Source organism: Rhincodon typus, chromosome 16 (assembly GCF_021869965.1).
Source record: "Rhincodon typus isolate 14 chromosome 16, sRhiTyp1.1, whole genome shotgun sequence".
Taxonomy (NCBI): Eukaryota; Metazoa; Chordata; class Chondrichthyes; order Orectolobiformes; family Rhincodontidae; genus Rhincodon; species Rhincodon typus.
The window spans coordinates 13,346,426-13,369,487 of NC_063347.1; the positions used below are offsets into that span (position 1 = coordinate 13,346,426).

The 23,062-nt window shown below is 43.2% G+C and overlaps 1 protein-coding gene across 1 annotated transcript in view; it reads left to right on the top strand.

The window, feature by feature from the left end:
* The window catches only part of slc38a3b (solute carrier family 38 member 3b), a 132,753-nt gene that overhangs the window by 46,658 nt on the left and 63,033 nt on the right, over window positions 1-23,062 (top strand). The window contains exons 5-6 of the mRNA XM_020528267.2: window positions 18,994-19,067; window positions 20,390-20,482. Of these exons, the coding sequence (XP_020383856.1) occupies window positions 18,994-19,067; window positions 20,390-20,482 (167 nt within the window). The remainder of the gene's footprint in view (window positions 1-18,993; window positions 19,068-20,389; window positions 20,483-23,062) is intronic.

A 23,062-nucleotide genomic window follows, 5' to 3' on the forward strand; every position in this document is an offset into this window, starting at 1 on the left:
ACTCAGAAGCGATGAAGCTGATGGTGGTGGAAAAGGAGCACATTGCCAAGACCCTGGGGACGATGCCGGGTGGCACCGGCTGGAGGAGCAGAGAGGGTGAAGTCTACAGAGAGGGAAAGATGAACTTTTGAAGCTGTTTCAGTTTTACTAATTTCAATTTAATATTAATTTATTCAGTATTTTACCATTTATACCATTTATTCAGTAATTTATTCTGTAATCCAACGTGGTGACATTATCCACTTTTCACTGTACCTAGGTACAAGTGACAATATTAAATAAATGTAATTCTAAATAAGCTCAAATCTATTCCAGCTTTTGGCCATACCTCTAGGTGCCTTTAAAATCAAAAAATGTATATATAGCTCATGAATATTTTCAGTGACTTGGCCTCCCCAGCATTCTCTGGCAGAGAATTCCACAGGTTCACTACCCCTTGCGTGAAGAAACTTTTCCTAATCTCAGCCCAAAATGGATTACCCTGTATTTTGAGAATGTGTCCCCTGGTTCTAACTCCTCAACCAGTGGAAACATCATCCCTGCATTTAGTCAGTCCAGGTCTGTTAGAATTTCATACGTTTTAGTCAGATCTCCTCTCATCCTCCCAAACCCTAGTGAACAAGGCACCAGTTGAACAAATTTCACCTCATGAAACAGTCTTGTCATCCTTGGTATCAGCTTAAAAAACCTCAGTTGCAGTCCCTGAGTGACAAGTGTATGTTTTTGATGTAGAGAGATCAAAACAGCTTGCAATGCTCCAGGTGTGGTCTTACCGAGGTCCTGTATAACAGCAGTGAGATATCCTTACTTCTAAACTCAAATCCTGCCTGACCACTTTCATTGACTGATACACATGGACACCCAGATCCCTTTGTCTAACCACATTTCCCAGTATATCACTATTCAAATAATATTCTACCTTTCTGTTTTTCATATCCAAGACTACAACTTCACATTTACCCATGGTGTTCTGTATCTACCACGTTTGCCGACTCTCTCAACTTGTCTAAATCATCTTGAAGACTCCTTGCATCCTCCCCACAACTCACGGAGTCCCCCTGTTTTGGGATTGTGAGTTGTGAGGAGGATGCAAGGTGACTTCAAGGATTGTCTACATTGTGATCCCTCTTTTGCTAGAAAGTGATAGAACCATGGTGGCTGAGTGGTTAGCACTGCTGCCTCACAGCGCTAGGGACCTGGGTTCGATTCCGCCCTCAGGTGACTGTCTGTGTGGAGTTTGCACATTCTTCCAGTGTCTGCGTGGGTTTCCTCCCACAGTCCAAAGATGTGCAGGTTAGGTGGATCGGCCATGCTAAGTTGCCCATAGTGTTCAGGGATGTGTAGATTAGGTGGGTTATAGGGAAATGGGTCTGGGTGGGATACTCCTTCAGTCAGTGTGGACTTGTTGGGCTGAAGGGCCTGTTTCCACGCTGTAGGGATTCAATGAATCTTGCATGATATGCACCTTGGAACACCATCCTTTTAGGTTTACACTCTTAATTTCTTTATTATTGAACACTACTTTCATTGCTCATGAGTCTGAAAAGGTCCAGCTGATTGAGGGGGAAAAGACTCTGATGTACTCTGAATTATGGTTTAAAAGCATCAGGCAGGTCTGAACTGATTCTTATTAATCTGGCATGTACAGGATCTGGACATGAACTCCAACATCCCAAACATACCAAGTTGTTTGAAATAAAAGAGAAAATGTTGAAAGTCCTCAGCAGTTTTGGCGGAAAGTGAGAGAGAAGGAAGAGAGCGAAAGCAAACCAGCAAAGGGAAAGGGAAAGGAAAGGAAAGGGGGGTTGAGATTACCACTTGAAATTGTTGAATTCTGTGTTGAGCTTAGGGACTGTAAAGTGTCTAAATGAGAGTTTAGATGAAATTTCTCAAGCTTATGTTGAGGTGCATTCGAATACAACATGAGGACAAGGACAAAGGTTAGTGTGCAACCAGTGTGCAGAATGAAAATGGCACATGTCCAGGTCATGCTTGCAGACTGAGTGGAGTTGCTCTGCAAAAGCAGTTGCTTAATCCACATTTGGCCTCCCCAATATAGACAAGATTGCATCATGAGCAGTGAATGCAATGTACTGAATTGAAAGAAATAAATATAAGTCACCTTGCCGTGGACGGTGAGAGGGAGGAGGTAAATGGCAATGGTTACTCTGCTGATGCTTGCATGGAAAGGTGCCTTGGGGTGTGATACGGGTTTTACGGGGTGATTAAAGAATAAGCCAGCTTGCTTTGGAGGGAACAGTCTCTCAAAAAGTTGAAAGGAAAGGAAAGGAAAGGAAATTTGAGTTAAATTAGGTTATTAATTAATTTACTTTAATTAGGTAAAACACTTGCCTTCTTTGCTTAGATCTTTGAGTGTAGGAGTTGGGACGTCATGTTGAGGTTGTACAGGACGCTGGTGAGGTCTGTTCTGGAGTACAGTGTCCAGTTCTGGTTGCCCAGTTATAGGAAGGATATTCTTAAGCTGGAGCGGGTTCAGAAGAGCTTTGCCAGGATGTTGCCGGGAATGGAGCGTTCAAATTATAAGGAGAGGCTGGATAGGCTGGAACATTTTTCACTGGGATATTGGGGGTTGAGGGGTGACCTTATTGAGTTTTATAATATCATGAGGGGTATAGATAAGGTGAATAGCAGGTGTATTTTCCCTAGGGTGGTGGAGTTCAAGACTAGGGGCTATATTTTTAAAGTGAGCGGAGAAAGATTTAAACAAGACATGAAGGGCTGGTTCATGTGTGGAATGAACTCCAGAAGAAGTGGTGGATGTGGGTACAGTTACAACATTTAAAAGGTATTTAGATAAATACATGAATAAGGAATGTTTGGAGGGATATGGGCCAGGTGTAGACAGGTGGGATTAGTTTAGTTTGGGATTATGGTCAGCATCGACTAGTTGGACCAAATGGCCTGTTTTCTGTGCTGTATGGCTCTATGTAAATGCATCAGTGTGGCGTCATGCTGGAAGTGACAGAAATGGTGGAAGATGGTCTGTATATTGGAAGCTGAGAAGAAGGGAGGAGAAAGGTGAGAACAAGCGAGTATGAAGTGGGATAATCACAGTTGACTGTCAACTGTAGTTGGAGGGGAATCTTCTATTGAGGAAAGAGGAATGCAGATCAGAAGTGTTATGTCATTGGAATGTTGTTTCAGCAGAACAGGTGCGATGGAGGAAGCCGAGGCTGGGAGAATGAAATGGGGCCTTTACAGGAAGCAGGATGTGAGGGATTGGGGCCGAGGTGGCTGTAGGAGTCACTGGGTTTAGGGTTAGTATTGTTTTGATAGAGGAACCATGGAAGAGTCACAGATGGATTATTTGAAGGTGACAGACAGTAAAGATTGGAAATATCAGTTGAATGACATTCTCATCAATGTGTATTTCTGTTTTTTGAGTCATTGAATCTATAAAACAGGAAATAATTAAATTACCTACATCAACACCCAGAAAATAAACAAAGCATCGAACATCCTAGATAAAAATTAACAATCCTAAAACATTGTTTGCATTTGTTTCAGTGAATTATCTCAGTGGTTCTCCTTTGGATGAAATCCTATTTTAATTATGTAAAAAAGGTCTCCCGTGATCTTGTATCAAAGTTACAAGCATCAGATTGGGTGAACTCTTCATCACCCCCATGGGTTCCCAAGGAAATTCATTGAGTAAGTATCTACATATTAGCTCCTGTGTGGGACAGAGTGGGTGAAATGGAACAACTCTCTCATGTCAAGCATATTATGGGGCCACTTCTGACCTTCTCACATATTTGGTTATACTCGGCAATTGGTGTGTTCATCAAAAACTGATGAACTGATAGGTAATAACAAAAACCTTCTGGTCAGATTGAAGAGGCTCAGTATCTTTGCTCAATTTAAACCAACACAAATGACACTCAATTCCTGTTATAGTATGGGTCCCATAGCTCCTGTCAGCAAACAAAATACTCTTCCTACTTCTTACATAGTTAATGCTGTAGCTGATTTCTGACTCCTTCCCCTCATCTCTCACGTCACTATTGGTGACCATGCCTTCAATCATCTGCATATCACTGTCTGAAATATTCTTCCTACCCTTCTCCATATCTCTACCTTCCTCTTTGAATTTACGTGTTAGCCTTGACTCAGTGAAGGTTTTCACATTTCTAAGCTCATGCCACATTGCAGAGACTGGGGCACATAATTGGTTAAGGGCAAAGCCAAGGGAGTACAGCATTGTTGAAGGTGCTGTCTTTCAGATACAATGTCTTCCTCCCCATCCCAGGCCCCGTCAGCATTCTCAGGCAAGCGTAGAAGATCCTATGGGATTATTTGAAGCAAAACCCATGTGGTTCACTAATCTCCTTTAGGGAAGAAAATCTACTTGTCTTTACCTGGGCTGGCCTACATATGTTTCCAGGTCTACAGCAATGTCGTTGACTCCTAATTGCCTCTGGGGAAATAGGGATGGGTTTTGAATGCTGACCTGTGAACAAATGGTATGTTGGCTACAAGTACTTAAGAACGTTCTGAAAACATGAAAGGGCCTTTAGATATGTAAATACATACCTTTTCTGTATCATTTTTCTTAAAATCTATATTTGACAAAAATATTGATCACTGCTCTTAATTTGAACTTTGGCTCAATATCTGTTTCAATCTGCTTCTGTAAAACATGAATATTTTATCCGTATGCAAGATGCTGTATAATTGCATGTTACTTTTTTTTGAGAACCTGAGTGAATACCTTAACATGAATTGTAATGATAGCCAAAAAAAGAATTTCTCAATCATTTTTACAAGAAGAAGTGGACTGATGGAGTAGTCAGTTTTGGTTTTGACACCTTAAAAAGACTTAGTGTAATTGCTTACCTGAACAAAAGTCCAAGAATAATGGCAGTTCTAATTGATGGCTTTGATAAGAATGTGAAGTTATGATAAGTCATTGATTAGTAACTCTGCTGATATTCAGATGAAGTAAACTTTATACTGAATGCTGCAGTTGATAAATTGAGCATATTAATTTACATCATACAGCAAAATAAGAGTATGACAGTTGCACAGTTGTTTGACGCATTAAAATACCAATGTGGTGGGTCACAAAATGGCAGGATACTGGTTTGACACTGTAATTACGTGCAAGATAATTTCCCTGTCCCAGCCAATGATGTTGGTTGGAATATATAGAGGTTTGGCCGGGGCTTCAATCCACAAGATGAGAGAGAAGGTCACTTTACAGTCCATTTTTTAGCAATAATAGGGTGGGTCGGTCATCTGCCTATTCATTTGGCGGGGACAGAGGGAGAAAATCAAAACCCTCAGAAAAAGATTCGGAATCATGTGAATGTTTGGGATGCTAGCAGTCAATGCCAGAGGAGGAGTGGACACGTCGTAACCTCTCTGGCTGCCATTTAATTCCTCCCTTTTCGAGCCATCTTTTCATTTGATCTGTATGTTGATCTAAAGTACACTGCTCCCGTGATGCACAGCTTGGCAGCAAGACTTAAGTGGCCTTGTCAATGTGACGTTCACCAGTGCCCAAGGTGAACTTATAGACTAGCACTTGATCAAGGGTAAAAAAGTAAAAGGAAGATTTGAATTTATATAATGCTTTTCATGACGACCAGATGACTTACATAACTCTACAAGCAATTAAGTACTGTTTGAAATATAGACACTATTGTAATGTAGCAAACATGGCAGCCAAGTTGTGCACAGCAAGTTCCCACGAAGAACAATTTCCAACAAACCTGATTTTTAATTATGTCAATTGAGGGATCAGGAACAAAGGATTTGGGGGAATAATTTCCCTGCTCCTCTCTGAAACTGTGTCATGGGATCTTTTACATCTACTTGAGTGGGCAGATGGAGTTTTGGTTTAACGTCCCATGTGAAAGACAGTATTTCCAGCAGTACAGCCCTCCCTCAGCACCGCACTGGGGCGTCAGCTCTGATTTTTGTGTAGGACAACACTGAATCTGTAAGATCCAAAGGCAGCAGAGAAAAGAAATCCAGTTGCGTTCGTATTACAGGCCACTAAAAAGGATAAAGATACATTTGTGAGCTTGCCAATGGCAAGGGTGCCTAGTTGCACAAATGGAAATTGTTTCCTCCTGGTCCTATTTTCTTTTTAAAAAAAAAATGGCCTTAGGCTCAATTGCATCTACGTGCTTGGCTTGTACTTGTGTGTGTCTGCAATTGGAATGGGCAGGGATTCAAACAAAATATTGAACCACGTCATGAAGTCTGAACTGACATCCTCATTCAGTCATCTTACATAGTACAGCTCTCTTTGAAAAAATGTAGCAACTAATCAGGTGGAAGGGAGCGAGATTGGCTTCAGTCTCATCAGTATTTTTCCAGCAGCATTTATCAGAGTTCAAATCTTACTCTTGCAGTTGCAAATACCCTCACTTTATAGAATTTAAAAAAAAAATAGAATCCCTACAGTGTGTAACAGGCTATTTGGCCCAACAACTCTCTGAAGAGCATCTCACCCAGACTCCCTCCCCCCACCTTATCCCTGTAATCCTGCATTCTGCATGGCTAATCCACCCAACCTACACATCCCTTGACACTATGGACCAATTTAGCATGGCCAACCCACCTAATCTGAACATCTTTGGACTGTGAGAGGAAACCGGAGCACCTGAAGGAAACCCACGCAGACACAGGGTGAATGTGCAAACTCCACACAGACAGTTGCCCAAGGCTGGAATCGAACCTGGGTCCCTGACGCTGTGCGACAGAGTACTTGACTATCCCAATATTTACTGACATTCGTTCAACCAAAGTTCATTTGTTTGTGGTGACTGCGACACATTGTCGGAAAGACCCAGATCCATGCACAAGTGATGGATTATGAGCCGTGTCAAAACTTTTGCAAAAACAAAATAAATTCATGCCTACAAAATGAAGCTTTAAATGAAGAGAGGTTTGAACGCTAGAAATTGCAGTACAAGTTCTTTGCCCGAGCAATATAATTGAGCATTCACATGAAGGATTCATTTTCTATCGTCTAATATTTATTGTCGACTAACTGTTTGGGTGACAGAACCCTCCCTTCCATTTGTCCTTAAATATTTGCCTTACTGGTGCTCTTTCAAACATTTAAAGTAAATGTTTTAGGAAGTTGCTAGCTGGGCTAAATCTGAATTCTGTCCTAGTGAAACAAGAAAAGAGTGCATTTAATTAACATCTGTATGTCCTTAAGACACCCAGGAGCCCTTTACAGTCAATGAAATGCTTTTGAAGTATGGTTACTGTTGTAATTTAGGAAATGCAGCTGTCAATTTGCACACAGCAAGCTCCCACAAACCACAATTTGATAATGGCGAGATAATCTGTTTTTTTGTATGATGCTGACTGGGAGATACCTATTGGCCAGGATACTGGAGAGAGTCGCACTGCCCTTCTTTAATATAGAGACATGGGATTCTTTTATTCCAAATGGCGACTTCAAATGGAGCCTCATTTTAACATCCCAGTCAAAAACGGGGTGACCCTTAACAGAGCGGCACTCCATTGCATAGAATCATATAATGCAGAAGAGGCCCTTCAGCCCACTAAATCTGTACTGCCAAAACTATGCTATTCCTTCCCTAAGGGCATTGTGGGTCTACATACAGCACAGGATCTCCAGCGGTTCAAGAAGGCAGCTCACCACTACCTTATCAATGGCAACTAGGGACAGACAATAAATGCTGGCCCAGGCAGCAACACCCAATTCCCACATGTGAAAAAAATCATCTACACTAGTCTCACTTCCCAGTGCTAGAGCCATAGCCTTGACTATTATGGCATTTCAAATAGAGTTCACTGAAGTGTCAGCCTGGATTTTGTGTTCAGGTTTTTAAAGTGGAATGTTACGTCTTACCTTACGAAGGATAAATATCTTCAGTGTGCTTTTTGTGATTTACTTCATCCTTGTGATTTGCTTCATGTTCTTCACTCTGCTGTAATACAATATTACTTCTGTAACACCTGCCTCTCCTCCATTTCATGAGGAAAACAGGAGGGCAGAAAGAATCAAACTGGGATCTGAGCTGCCCAATGGTCAACTCTTCACCCTAATGTGGATAGGATTCTGATTCTGACTACCTAGAGCAGAGCCTAGTCTGCTATTGGAGGCTGCCCTTGACTGACTGTGCCAGGAGCCCCTGAGCGAAATCTATCTCGCTTATCTAGACTGAGTCCTGCTGACAACCATGACAAGCTCCCTGCCTTTGTGTCTACACTAAATGACACATCAGCAGTTCCGTAAGCCTGGTATCTCTGGCTGTGGGGGCAAAGCACACAAAGATAAGGCAGAAAATCACAAGGCAGAGATGCTGTGCATACCCAAGTAGGTTCAGAGTAAATGAGCACTATGGGGAGTGAGTGAAGAGCCTGGAGCAGTGGATGAGCTGCTGCATGTCACTGAATGCACACTGTCCTTATGGCAGTGTTATTTTGAGAGTTGTTGGTGTAGTCTGAGATGCAGCGTTGAAGGCAGAAGTGTCCTGTTAGTGGATCAGAGATGGGCCATTACTTTTTGATTTGATTTGATTTGATTTATTATTGTTACATGTACTGAGATACAGTGAAAAGTATTGTTTTGTGTGCTATTGAGACAAATTATACCCTACATAAGTACATCAGGGTAATAGGATACAATGCAGAATATTGTGTTACAGCAGCAGAGAAGGTGCAGAGAAAGATCAACTTTAATATACAAGAGGCTCATTCATAAGTCTGCTAACAGCAGGGAAGAAGCTGTTCTTAAATCTGTTGGTGCATGCTTTCAAACTGTTGTATTTTGCACCCGATGGAAGAGAATATAACTGGGGTGAGAGGAGTATTTGGTTATGTTGGTTGCTTTCCCACGGCAGCAGGAAGTATAGATGGAGTCAATAGAAGAAAGGCTGGTTTTCATAGATCATAGAATCCCTGTGGAGTGGGAGCAGCCCATCGAGTCTGCACTGACCCTCTGAAGAGCATCCTACCTAGACCCACCCCCTACCCCATCCCTGCATTCCCCATGGACAACCCACACATCCCCGGACATTATGGAAAATTTAGTTTGGCCAATCTACCTAAGCTGCACATCTTTGGACTATGTGAGGAAACTAGAGCACCCAGAGGAAACCCACGCAGACACGGGGAGAATGCGCAAACTCCACACAGACAGTTACTCCAGGGTGGAATCGAATCCAGATCCCTGGTGCTGTGTACTAACCGCTGAGCCACCATGCCACCTCGATATACGAATGGGCTGCATTCACAACTCTGTAATTTCTTGTGGCCTTGAGCAGAGCAGTTGCCCTACCAAGCTGTGATGTATCCAGATAGGATGCTTCAGATGGTGCATCCAAAAAAATTGTTGAGAGTCATTGTGCACATGCTGAATTTCCTTAGCCTTCTGAGGAAGTTGAGGCATTGATGTACTTTCTTGACTGTCGTGATGACGCATATGGAAGTATTCTTAGAGGCTGGCACATCTTGGATGGTATTCTCCATGGAAATTGAGTGTATGTAATTGGTATCCATGGAGTGTGCCCAAGATGTTATCTCCCGATGTCCAACATGGAGGTTGTTCAGAGTATGTCCCCCACCCCCAGATGAATCCACCAGGTACCTGCTCTGGTTTCCATGTCTATTTTTCTCAATCTAACTTACTTGGCAAGTTTGGTGAGATAAAAGCTGAATACTAATGAGGCAAGTTGGGTGGTCCATGAGGCATTTACCAAACGATATTCCCCCTTAATTAGCAATTTGCCACTGCTGAGTGAAAAACTCACCAGACCTTTTGTGAAAAGCATAAACAATGGAGCAAAATGTTGAGATTGGCCCAGCCAAATTTCTTGCCTGATTCTGCCACACATCTCACCAAAGCCCGCATTACTCAGATCCCGATAAGATTCCAACCTGTTTTCCAAATCAATGTTCTCTTTAAGCTTTACTGTGCCTCAATTGGAAATGTTCTATTTAGGATGCGGGCATGCAAGACTGTGTGTTAATCTCAAAGACTGCAGCAGTGAAATAAACCAGCAATGCACAGCTTACTTAACACAGCTTAGAGGATCTGATGTGCCAGAGTTAAGCCTGATTAACACGCCCATGTAAAATGGAAATAATATGTGTACAATATGAATTGTTACCAAAACCATTAAAATCAGAAGGATTTAGGGTTCAAGCTGGAGTGCAAAATGCAGAACCCAGTTCACCATTATATTCTGAAAGTTAAATAATAGAGACGAATGGGGACAGAGGGCTGATATTTGTAAACCAAGGAGTTAATATACCGAACAGTTTGGAGACCTATGTTTAAATTTAAACCTCTGTCAATTACTTTAAAGCTTTCTTCTGTGTTTAAATGAAGGAACTATTGTAGTATGGAGATAATCACAATATTGTCCAGGGAAAGGGATTGGAAGACTGGTGTTTGCAGCTAAAATGTTGCAAAGTTTTATTTGACAGACATGAGAGTAGTATGTTTCTGCATTATACTATAATAAATATGAACTCGTCAATCTACCTGTGCTATCAGACATCAGCTTCTCTAATGTGGCAGTAATATAACCTACTGAGTTTACTCAATATGCATCAATCACATTTTATGCAGGACACAAGTATGGCTGAAGTGATGACTTTTACATACTATGTGCAATATTTTATTGTGCATTTTTTTTTCTGAAGGCTGACACAGGGATTCTTAGCATTTGACTGCAACTGGGATTTAGTCCCTCGCTTTAGCTCCTTGCTAAAGGAAGAAGGATTTAATGATTCTTTTCCTCTTCCACTAAACCATGGCACTAATTCTCCCAGATGTTCCAGTCAATCTCGTCTCAAAACTCACATTGTGCCGTGCTGAGCTTATGCTTTGCTGAATGTGGGTTGAACAGCAGAGCAGGAATAAATATGGGTTAGGGCTGGATGTGGCAGCAGTGGGGGAGGGGAGATTTCCGGCTAGTAATCACCTTAGAAGCTAAGTAATAAGATGCTCCCACTACTGATTAATGATTGTTAAGCTGTCTTAAAATGGCAAGTGAGTGTAAGCAGGTAAAAAGTTGGAATAATTTTACAGTCTTAAGGGCACGATTGTACAGCAAACATTTGACCAAAAGGCAGCTGCAGTTTCACTGAGAGAGGGCTGGTGTGAGAAATATCAGGCTGTTGCCATAGGGGAATGCTCTTGTGAAATTGGCACTGCAACACATTAGTGATGAAGACGAGTTGCCAACACGCCAGAATTGTCCTATAGATTTGGAGATTAATTCCTTGTATGTTTTTTTTCAGAAAAGAATCAAATGGAGACTTATTAAAGATGCGTGTTTTTTTGCTTTCATTTGCTAGTTATTAAACAAGAAAATGAATATGGAGAAGGGGTGGGAAGTACAGGTTTTGTGACTGAATGGAGCGTGATGTGATAAAATCTCAATTATTTGAAGTTGGCAGCCCGTTGGTGGGAGTGCAGAGCAGAGGCAATTTACTTTTCCTAGCAGTGCTTGTCCTCAGCATAGTTCACTAAGAAAATGTTCTGCTCCTTCATACTATGGAGGTCAAAATTCACAAAAACAGTGAGGATTGAAATAAAAATTTCACAGAGGCTGGAAATGGAAAAGTGCTTTAACACGCACGAAAAAAGTCCCGATGGGCTCATGATGAATATGTTCCTATATTAAAGGACTTATTTTCTGTGAGAAACAGGGCTTTAATCAGTGGAGGCTTTTTGGCAATCACCCTGCTAAGTAGGCATTAGAATGCCCTGATTTGTATGTTCAGCAACCACTATGTTGCAGACAGTAAGGTTACTTGTCTGATAATTTGTGAAACATCTGACTGCTGCTGAGGCAAGGAACAAATTTTTCTTTTAGAAAAATGTGTTATTTCTTAAACTATGAAGCTCATAAAACATGTCATTGTTGTCACTTCTTGTTATAAATGTTAAACATTCAGCTCTATCCAGTTCACAATGGATAAATGAACTGTGCTGGGAAGGTCCCAAATTTAATTCATTGTTTTGTGATGTTTTCGCTCAGCATAGGTCTGTGCTGGCTTCCTGCAGGAATGACTTAGCTAGTCCCCTGTCTCCCAGCCTATCTCTATAACCCTACAAAGTTCAGGGTGTTAGTGTTGGGGAATAGAAGCAATCCATGCTAGGAACGGGCACTCCTAGGCAAAGGACTGAAGGTCTCTCTACTCTGATGCTTCTCAAAAAATGGGGTTATTTTAACCTAATGACTCGAGCTACACTGGAAGCCTAAAGGATCACCAGCAACATCGCTTTAATAACCTGCCCAGTACTGGTGTTGACTGATAAGAATGAAAAGTGATTTTGAACTGTGTGTCAAACCAGCATTTCACTCAAACCTTGCCCCCCCCCCCCCCAATCCTAATTTTATCCTCATAGTTTGTTGGGTTTGGGTAAGGTTAAAATTGACCCCAGGTATATCTCATCTCTAGCCTCAAAAGAGCACCCCCGGTTCAGCCTCCAGGTCTCAGACAGACCCTTTCTGAGCGACATTGACAGTGCTGAATTTAGGGTCTGTGCTGTGCAATCTGATCCCTATTGTGCATGTACCTTGCCTTTAAGAAAATAAATTTAACCATTAAGACCCCCACCTTTAAGCATTCCATGTGCTGTGTGTATTTAGTGTTGCAACTTTGCCTGACAGTCGGCTGTGGATCTGCAAGCTGCACATATAGAGTTAGTTTGCTGTAATGCCTGCTTCGTAATTTGTAGTGTGTTTTACTGTTTCAAATAAAATAACTCGTGAAGTTAATCAGTCCATGATGAGCAGTTGATTATACGACCATTACCATGAACATGCCAATCACAGCTATCTCAGGAGCAGAATGACCACAGTCAGCCCCAGAGATAAACAGAAAAGATACCAGGCATGTTTCTCATCCACTGTCCCCTCTTGTTGGCTGGTAATAGGAGATGGTGATAATCCCCCGCATGCATTCAGCAGTCAGTTTATAATGCATGGCAGGTGTTCCCATGAAGAATGAGCTGTGGGAGAGGTCTGGATGATTGCAGCCATTGGTGGAGAGAAATGCTGGGAATAATCATGGGCATTTGGTAGAGTAGAGGTGGGAATATTCTCTCTCTCGCTCACACACACACGCACACACAAACACACGCTGTCTGAATCATAGACACACTCTCTCACACATATGCGCATCCTTACTCTGTCACACCCAAGCAAACACACTGTGTCACTCACACAACACATACTCTCTCATACACACACACTCACATACACATATACACTCTGTCACACACACTGTCTCACACACACACTGTCTCACACACACACACGCACGTGCACTCACACACACACGCACTCACACATGCACTCACACACGCACGCACGTGCACTCACACTCTCACACACGCACACACACGCACGTGCACTCACACACACGTGCACTCACACACACGTGCACTCACGCACTCACACACGCTCACGCACTCACACACGCTCATGCACTCTCATGCACATACACTCTGTCACACACACAGTCTCTCTCTCACACTCTCTCTCTCTCTCACACACACGCACTTGCACTCGTACTCACACACATGCACTCACACACATGCACTCATACACTCTCTCATGCACACACACTCACACACACACATATACACTCTGTCACACACACAGTCTCTCTCTCACACACTCTCTATCTCACACACTCTCTCTCCCACACACACGCACTCGCACACGCACACACACACGCACACACGCACACACACACACTCCTCAACAGCGGTGAAAAGCACCTAACATTTCAGTGTGATCACCAATCTGCTGATCTGACTGAAACTCTTTCTCTCTCCACAGATGTTCCCTGACCTGCTGTGGCTTTCCAGTCATTTTATGTTCTTATTCCAGATTTCTAGCATCTGCAGTATTTTGCTTCCAACTTCATAAAAATTCTTTGCAGATATTGAAAGTGAGGCTTTTATTCAATCAGATGGCAAGAGATCTAACATAGAACATAGAACATTACAGTGCAGTACAGGCCCTTTGGCCCTCAATGTTGCGCCGACCTGTGAAACCAATCTGAAGCCCATCTAACCTACACTATTCCATTATCATCCATATGTTTATCCAATGACCATTTAAATGCCCTTAAAGTGGGCGAGTCTACTATTTTTGCAGGCAGGGCATTCCACGCCCTTACTACTCTCTGAGTAAAGAACCTACCTCTGACATCTGTCCTATATCTATCACCCCTCAATTTAAAGCTATGTCCCCTCATGCTAGCCATCACCATCCGAGGAAAAAGGCTCCCACTGTCCACCCTCTCTAATCCTCTGATCATCTTGTATGTCTCTATTAAGTCACCTCTTAACCTTCTTCTCTCTAATAAAAACAGCCTCAAGTCCCTCAGCCTTTCCTCATAAGACCTTCCCTCCATACCAGGCAACATCCTGGTAAATCTCCTCTGCACCCTTTCCAATGCTTCCACATCCTTCTCATAATGTGGCGACCAGAACTGTACGCAATACTCCAAGTGCGGCCTCACCAGAGTTTTGTACAGCTGCAACATGACCTCATGGCTCCGAAACTCAATCCCTCTACCAATAAAACCTAACACACCGTACGCCTTCTTAACAACCCTATCAACCTGGGTGGCAACTTTCAGGGATCTATGCACGTGGACACCGAGATCTCTCTGCTCATCCACACCACCAAGAATCTTACCATTAGCTCAGTACTCTGTATTCCTGTTACTCCTTCCAAAGTGAATCACCTCACACTTTTCCTCATTAAACTCCATTTGCCACCTCTCAGCCCAGCTCTGCAGCTTATCTATGTCCCTCTGTAACCTGCAACATCCTTCCACACTATCCACAACTCCACCGACTTTAGTGTCATCCGCAAATTTACTAACCCATCCTTCTACGCCCTCATCCAGGTCATTTATAAAAAGTGACAAACAGCAGTGGCCCCAAAACAGATCCTTGAGGTACACCACTAGTAACTGAACTCCAGGATGAACATTTCCCATCAACCACTACCCTCTGTCTTCTTACAGCTAGCCAATTTCTGATCCAGACCGCTAAATCACCCTCAATCCCATGCCTCCGTATTTTCTGCAATAGCCTACCGTGGGGAACCTTATCAAACGCTTTACTGAAATCCATATACACCACATCAACCGCTTTACCCTCATCCACCTGTTTGGTCACCTTCTCAAAGAACTCAATAAGGTTTGTGAGGCATGACCTACCCTTCACAAAACTGTGTTGACTATCCCTAATCAAATTATTCTTTTCTAGATGATTATAAATGCTACCTGTTATAATCCTTTCCAACACTTTACCCACAACCGAAGTAAGGCTCACTGGTCTATAATTACCAAGGTTGTCTCTACTCCCCTTCTTGAACAAGGGGTCAACATTTTCTATCTTCCAGGCTTCTGGCACTATTCCTGTAGACAATGACGACATAAAGATCAAAGCCAAAGGCTCTGCAATCTCCTCTCTAGCTTCCCAGAGAATCCTAGGATAAACCCCATCCGGCCCAGGGGACTTATCTATTTTCACACTTTCCAGAATTGCTAACACCTCCTCCTTATGAACCTCAATCCCATCTAGTCTAATAGCCTGTATCTCAGTATTCTCCTCGACAACTTGTCTTTTTCCTGTGTGAATACTGACGAAAAATATTCATTTAGCGCCTCTCCTATCTCTTCGGGCTCCACGCACAACTTCCCACTACTGTCCTTAACTGGCCCTAATCTTACTCTAGTCATTCTTTTATTCCTGACATACCGATAGAAAGCTTTAGGGTTTTCCTTGATCCTACCTGCTAAAGACTTCTCATGTCCCCTCCTGGCTCTTCTTAGCTCTCTCTTTAGGTCCTTCCTGGCTAACTTGTAACTCTCAAGCGCCCTAACTCAGCCTTCACGCCTCACCTTTACATAAGCCTCCTTCTTCCTCTTGACAAGAGATTCAACTTCTTTAGTAAACCACGGTTCCCTCTCTCGACCACTTCCTCCCTGCCTGACAGGTACATACTTATCAAGGACACGCAGTAGCTGTTCCTTGAACAAGCTCCACATTTCAGTTGTGCCCAGCCCCTGCAGTTTCCTTCTCCATCCTATGCATCCTAAATCTTGCCTAATCGCCTCATAATTGCCTTTCCCCCAGCTATATCTCTTACCCTGCGGTATATACCTATCCCTTTCCATCGCTAAAGTAAACGTAACCGAATTATGGTCACTATTACCAAAGTGCTCACCTACCTCCAAATCTAACACCTTGCCTGGTTCATTACCCAGTACCAAATCCAATGTGGCCTCGCCTCTTGTTGGCCTATCTACATACTGTGTCAGGAAACCCTCCTGCACACATTGGACAAAAACTGACCCATCTGAAGTACTCGAACTATAGCGTTTCCAGTCAATATTTGGAAAGTTAAAGTCCCCCATAACAACTACCCTGTTACTTTTGCTCCTATCCAGAATCATTTTTGCAATCCTTTCCTCTACATCTCTGGAACTTTTTGGAGGCCTATAGAAAACTCCCAACAGGGTGACCTCTCCTTTCCTGGTTCTAACCTCAGCCCATACTACCTCAGTAGTCAAGTCCTCATCAAACGTCCTTTCTGCCACCGTAATACTGTCCTTGACTAACAATGCCACACCTCCCCCTCTTTTACCACCTTCCCTGATCTTACTGAAACATTTAAACCCCGGAACCTGCAACAATCATTCCTGTCTCTGCTCTATCCATGTCTCCGAAATGGCCACAACATCGAAGTCTATCTGTTTTCTGGGTACTATAGGACGCAGCAACACACTAGGCCATAAAGAAACAAATCTGGGCCTGTGATTCCCAAATGGTTAAGTTACGGATTGACAAAAGTGAGAACCTTTCCATGGGGTTGGGGGGTAAGTTGAAGGATGAGTCGGCCCATTCCATTTCATTCCATTTCAAGATTTATCAGACTGATTCAGAGATGGTAAGAACTGCCGATGCTGAAGTCAGAGATAACACAGTGTGGAGCTGGAGGAACACAGCAGGCCAGGCAGCATCAGAGGAGCAGGAAAGTTGATGTTTCGAGCCAGGACCCTTCTTCAGTAGAAGGGTCCTGACCTGAAACGTCAACTTTCCTGCTCCTCTAATGATGCCTGGCCTGCTGTGTTTCTCCAGCTCCACACTGTGTTATCTTTATCAGACTGATTCCTGGGATGTCAGGACTAACATATTAAGAGAGACTGGATCAGTTAAGAGTTTAGAAGAGGGTGGATCCTACAGAGATTTATAAAATTCTAATAGATCTAGACAGGGTAAAGGCAGGAAGGATGTTCCCAATGATCAAGGAGTCCAGAACCAGGGGGCGCAGTCAAAGAGTACACAGTAGAACTGAGATGAGGAGAGATTTCTTCACCCAAAGACTGGTGAACCTGTGGGATTCTGTGCCACAGAAAGTGGTTGAGGCCAAAACATTGAATGTTTCAAGAAGGAGTTAGGTGCAGGCTAAAGCGATCAAAGGGTGTTGGGAGGAGGCAAGAAGAGGGTACTGAGTTGGATGATCATAATTGGATGGCAGAGTAGGCTCAGAGCTGAATGGCCTATTCCTGCTCCTATTTTCTGTGTTTCCATGCACCTGCACACATGCTCGGTGTAGTGATTGTAACAAGGTCAGCCACGTGGACCACATAGAATATGAGTTCCCTGATTGGGGCTGTTAACCTGATCCAATCAGGGTGTCTTGATTGAAAGATAAAAACAGGAGTGTCAGAGGTTCTGTTCACTCTGAGAGCTGGTTCTGAGGGAGCTGGATCAGTGTCAAGTACTATGTACGTGTGAATAAAGGGTGACTTGGTGATGGGATACCAGCCTCTGTGGAGTTCTTTCAACTGGGGACTCCCAGTGTGCTGTTGGCCAAGACCCTGAAGTAGTATCATGAGGAGGCTAATAAAGAGAGGGCAGAACAAGAGGTTGGATCGAGACAGCACTAACGTGTTGAAGAGGAAGAGAGATTTTGGATTCTAACCTTCTGATGGCTAATTTCGAGACATCTTGCTGCAAAGAACTCACTTTGAAATAGGAATTTCCATCTGGAATTCTTCCCACCAATCATACTCTCAGGTTCTGTTCCTGAAATTTCTCCAAACTCTCTTTGGGCTGGAATTCTGAAAATGTTGAAGGATGGGATAGCACATAATGGTGCTGGCTATGTCTTCTCTAGAGTCTGAAAGAATGAGAGGTAATCTCATTGAAACCTCCAAATCTCTGAAAGGGATAGACAGGGTAGATGCAGGTTAAAATGTTCTCCCTAGTTGGGAGTCTGGAACCAAGGACACGATTTAATAATAAGACAGATACAGTTTAAGACCAAGATGAGGAGAAATTGTTCACTCCAAGAGTTGTGAATCTATGGAAATCTCCACCCAGGAGGGCTGTGGAAGCTCAGTCTTTGTGTATGTTTAGAGTAGAAGTTGCTGGATTTCTGGTAACCAATGGCATAAAGTGCAGTGGGCATATTTTAGTTAAAAGGCATTGAAATGTATGATCAGCCATAATGTGCTAAATGGTGGAGCAGATTCGATGGACTGAATGGCCCACTCGTATTCCTATGGAATTTGAGAAATTGTGTTTAAGTTATCAGTCTTTATTTATGATTTCTAAAGGCAATCTCAATAAGGAACACATTCAGAATCACATCACAAAAGCCATGCTGCAAAAAGCAATTCTTGGAGAAATATTTTTTGTTTAATTCATGCATGGGATGATCATCATTAGACTCTTAACTCCAGATTTTATTTTCCCGAAATTCCACCACTTCCCGTGGCAGGATTTGAATCCAGGTCCCCAGAACATTGCCTGATATTTCCTGATGGATAATACCATTATGCCATTGCATCCCTTAAATATGCTTGTTGAAGTATTGCTAAAAACATTAAAGTCTCAACAGAAACACAGAGAATCCAAGTGATTTGATCACAAAATGATTTGGAAATTATCTTTTGACTCCCTTTCCTCCTGCTTTTTTTTTTCAGCTTTCTGTTGACAACCGTGGCCTTACTCTCCTCCTATTCCATTCACTTGCTTCTGAAAGCTTCTGGTGTGGTCGGTAAGTATTTTTTAAACATGGACTTTCTCTATGCGGCACTTTTTCTGAAGGAGAGGAAATCACCCAACTTTAATTTACTGAAGAATGCATTGAACACAAATGCATCTGGGTTAGGAATTTCCTTTGATGTTATTTTATGTTAGTGATGGAGGCCACGTCGACAGTTGGCTGTTTGGTCATTTTCCAAAGGCAAATTTGCAGGATGCCCTCCCACACGTCCCTGTGACACCAGGATTTGCTAAGCCCCAGGAATCTAGGATTAATCTTTCATCAGGCAGAGAGATAGATCAGAGAGCCATTCAAAGTGTTTGTGGGCTTTTTCTTCTTCTCTGAATACCGGGTGGGAGGCAGAAGGACATAGGGTGAAACCGTCAGGCATACATGCAGCCATCTGATAGCAACTCGAGGGTTAACAGAGGCCCCTGATCGGGGCCTTGCTGTCTGCTTCCACTGACAATTTGCTGCATAGTTTAACTGCATACCCTAATTTAGTTCCCATATATTAACGTGCCATCATTAGACTGAGAGTGATGCTGGACAACATACTCACAGGCCTTTATCTTTGACATTTAGAATCATAGAATCCGTTCAGTGCAGAAGGAGGCCATTTGACACATTACACCCAGACCCAGACACCCCCACCCTATCCCTGTAGCCATGGCTAACCCATCTGCCCTGCACATCCCTGGACACTATTGGACAATTTTTACAATGGCCAATGCACCAAACTTGCACATCTTTGGACTGTGGGAGGAAACTAGAGCACCCGGAGGAAACCCATGCAGACACATGTGTAAACTCCGCACCACCAGTCAGTCAAGTTTGGATTCAAATCTGGGTCCCTCGCACTGTGAGGCAGTAGGGCTAACAACTGAGCCACTGTGCCACCCCCAAGACATGAATCTTGTTCAGACCAAGCAGTAGGCTGCCTGAAGAGTAGATGCTGAAGTCAGCTCTTTAATAGCAATGCCAGTGCAACGGGACCCTCATGACCACGTCCAGAGTTTATAAAACAGGAGACTTTGTGAGATTTTGACTGATCTGGCACAGTCCAATAAATATTTTGGAGAGGGTTACACCAAAACCCAATGGATTTTTAACTTGGGTATCCTTCCTGTTAAAAACGTTACTAAACATTATCCATTCCCCTCTTCCCTATTTCATCCATGAGATCGGATGCGCCCCCTGCAGATATGATGGGACAGGCCTCATTGCAGTGTCTTTTGTTTGTGCTGTACACTTTTGAAGTATCCAGGTACATTGTCTGATAACTCTGCACCTCATTTGCTGCAATTTCAATAACTTTTCCCTCATTCACTCAGGAATCCGTGCATATGAACAGCTCGGTCTGCGGGCTTTTGGGACTCCTGGAAAGTTAGCAGCTGCTGTAGCGATTACCCTGCAGAATATTGGCGGTAAGAAGTTTAGCACGTTCCACAGGATTAAGACTGGGTAATTGTCTTTCAGTGATGTTAAAATGGGGACAAAGGATATATCATTGTACATGCAGTGTGTAGAAAACTGAAAAGATAATGCCATGTTTAAGAGGCTGCAGTATTTCCATTACTTTACTGAGGACATTTAGGTGTAAAAAGCTATTACTGGGACAAAACTACACTTGAAAGTAACACCCTGAAAATGTCAAGAGGGAAAATCTTGCTGTTGGCTGCTGTACCTGTTCCAGACTGATTGAGACTGGGGATCTATGGAATTCACTGACCTAGAGGGGTGTGAACACTCATTCATTCAGTACAATCAAGACAAGATCATAAAGTCCCTACAGTGTGGAAAGAAGCCATTTGGCCTGCTCCAACTGTCCGAAAAGTATCCCACCCAAACCTAACCCCCATACCCCATGTTTATCATGGCCAGCCCATCTAGCCTGCGAGAGGAAGCCAGAGCACCCAACACAGACACAGGGAGATCATACAAACTGAACACAAGCAGATACCCAAGGGTGGAATTGAACCTGGATCCTTGGGGCTGGAAGGTAGTAGCTACTATGCCACCCCAAATCTTTAAGCACCCAGAATCGAGGGACACTGTTGGCATGTGAGGAGGCATCGAGTTGACATAAAAGTCCCATCATGATGTTATTGAGTGGCTGAGCAGGCACCAAGGGCCACATGGTACACCTCTTGTTTGTGTGTTGTCAAATGATCTCAATCCCTGCTTTTATCCTTCTGTCACTGAGGCATTAGTTCAGAGATAGCAAGGTTGGTATTAGAACAAAGAACAAAGAAAATTACAGCACAGGAACAGGCCCTTTGGCCCTCCAAGCCTGCGCCGATCCAGATCCTCTATCTAAACCTGTCACCTATTTTCCAGGGATCTGTATCCCTCTGCTCTCTGCCCATTCATGCATCTGTCTAGATACATCTTAAATGACGCTATCGTGCCCACCTCTACCAGCTCCGCTGGCAACGCGTTCCAGGCACCCACCTCCCTCTGTGTAAAGAACTTTCCACGCATATCTCCCTCAAACTTTTCCCCTCTCACCTTGAAATCGTGACCCCTAGTAATTGAGTCCCCCACTCTGGGAAAAAGCTTCTTGCTATCCACCCTGTCTATACCTCTCATGATTTTGTAGACCTCAATCAGGTCGCCCCTCAACCTCCATCTTTCTAATGTAAATAATCCTAATCTACTCAACCTCTCTTCATAGCTAGCGCCCTCCATACCAGGCAACATCCTGGTGAACCTCCTCTGCACCCTCTCCAAAGCATCCACATCCTTTTGGTAATGTGGCGACCAGAACTGTACACAGTATTCCAAATGTGGTTGAACCAAAGTCCTATACATCTGGAACATGACCTGCCAACTCTTGTATTCAATACCCCGTCCGATGAATGAAAACATGCCGTATGCCTTCTTGACCACTCTATCGACCTGCATTGCCACCTTCAGGATACAATGGACCTGAACACCCAGATCTCTCTGTGCATCAATTTTCTCCAGGGTTTTTCCATTTACCATATAGTTTGCTCTTGAATTGGATCTTCCAAAATGCATCACCTCGCATTTGCCTGGATTGAACTCCATCTGCCATTTCTCTGCCCAAATCTCCAACCTATCTATATTCTGCTGCATTCTCCGCCAGTCCCCTTCACTATCTGCTACTCCACCAATCTTATTGTCATCTGCAAACTTGCTAATCAGACCATCTATACCTTCCTCCAGATCATTTATGTGTATCACAAACAATAGTGGTCCCAACACAGATCCCTGTGGAACACCACTGGTCACAGTTATCCATTTTGAGAAACTCCCTTCCACTACAACTCTCTGTCTCCTGTTGCCCAGCCAGTTCTCTATCCATCTAGCTAGTACACCCTGGACCCCATGCGACTTCACTTTCTCCATCAGCCTACCATAGGGAACTTTATCAAACATCTTACTGAAGTCAATGTATATGACATCTACAGCCCTTCTCTCATCTATCAACTTTGTCACTTCCTCAAAGAATTCTATCAAGTTGGTAAGACATGACCTTCCCTGCACAAAATCATGCTGCCTATCACTAATAAGCCCATTTTCTTCCAAATGTAAATAGATCCTATCCCTCAGTATCTTCTCCAGCAGCTTCCCCACCACTGACATCAGGCTCACCGGTCTATAATTACCTGGATTATCCTTGCTACCCTTCTTAAACAAGGGGACAACATTAGCAATTCTCCAGTCCTCCAGGACCTCACCTGTGCTCAGGGGTGCTGCAAAGATATCTGTTAAGGCCCCAGCTATTTCCTCTCTCGCTTCCCTCAGTAACCTGGGATAGATCTCATCCGGACCTGGGGACTTGTCCACTCTAATGCCTTTTAGAATACCCAACACTTCCCCCTCCTTATGCTGACTTGACGGAGAGTAATCAAACGTCTATCCCTAACCTCAACATCTGTCATGTCCCTCTCCTCAGTGAATACCAACGCAAAGTACTATTAAGAATCTCACTCATTTTCTCTGACTCCACGCATAACTTCTGTCCTTTGTCCTTGAGT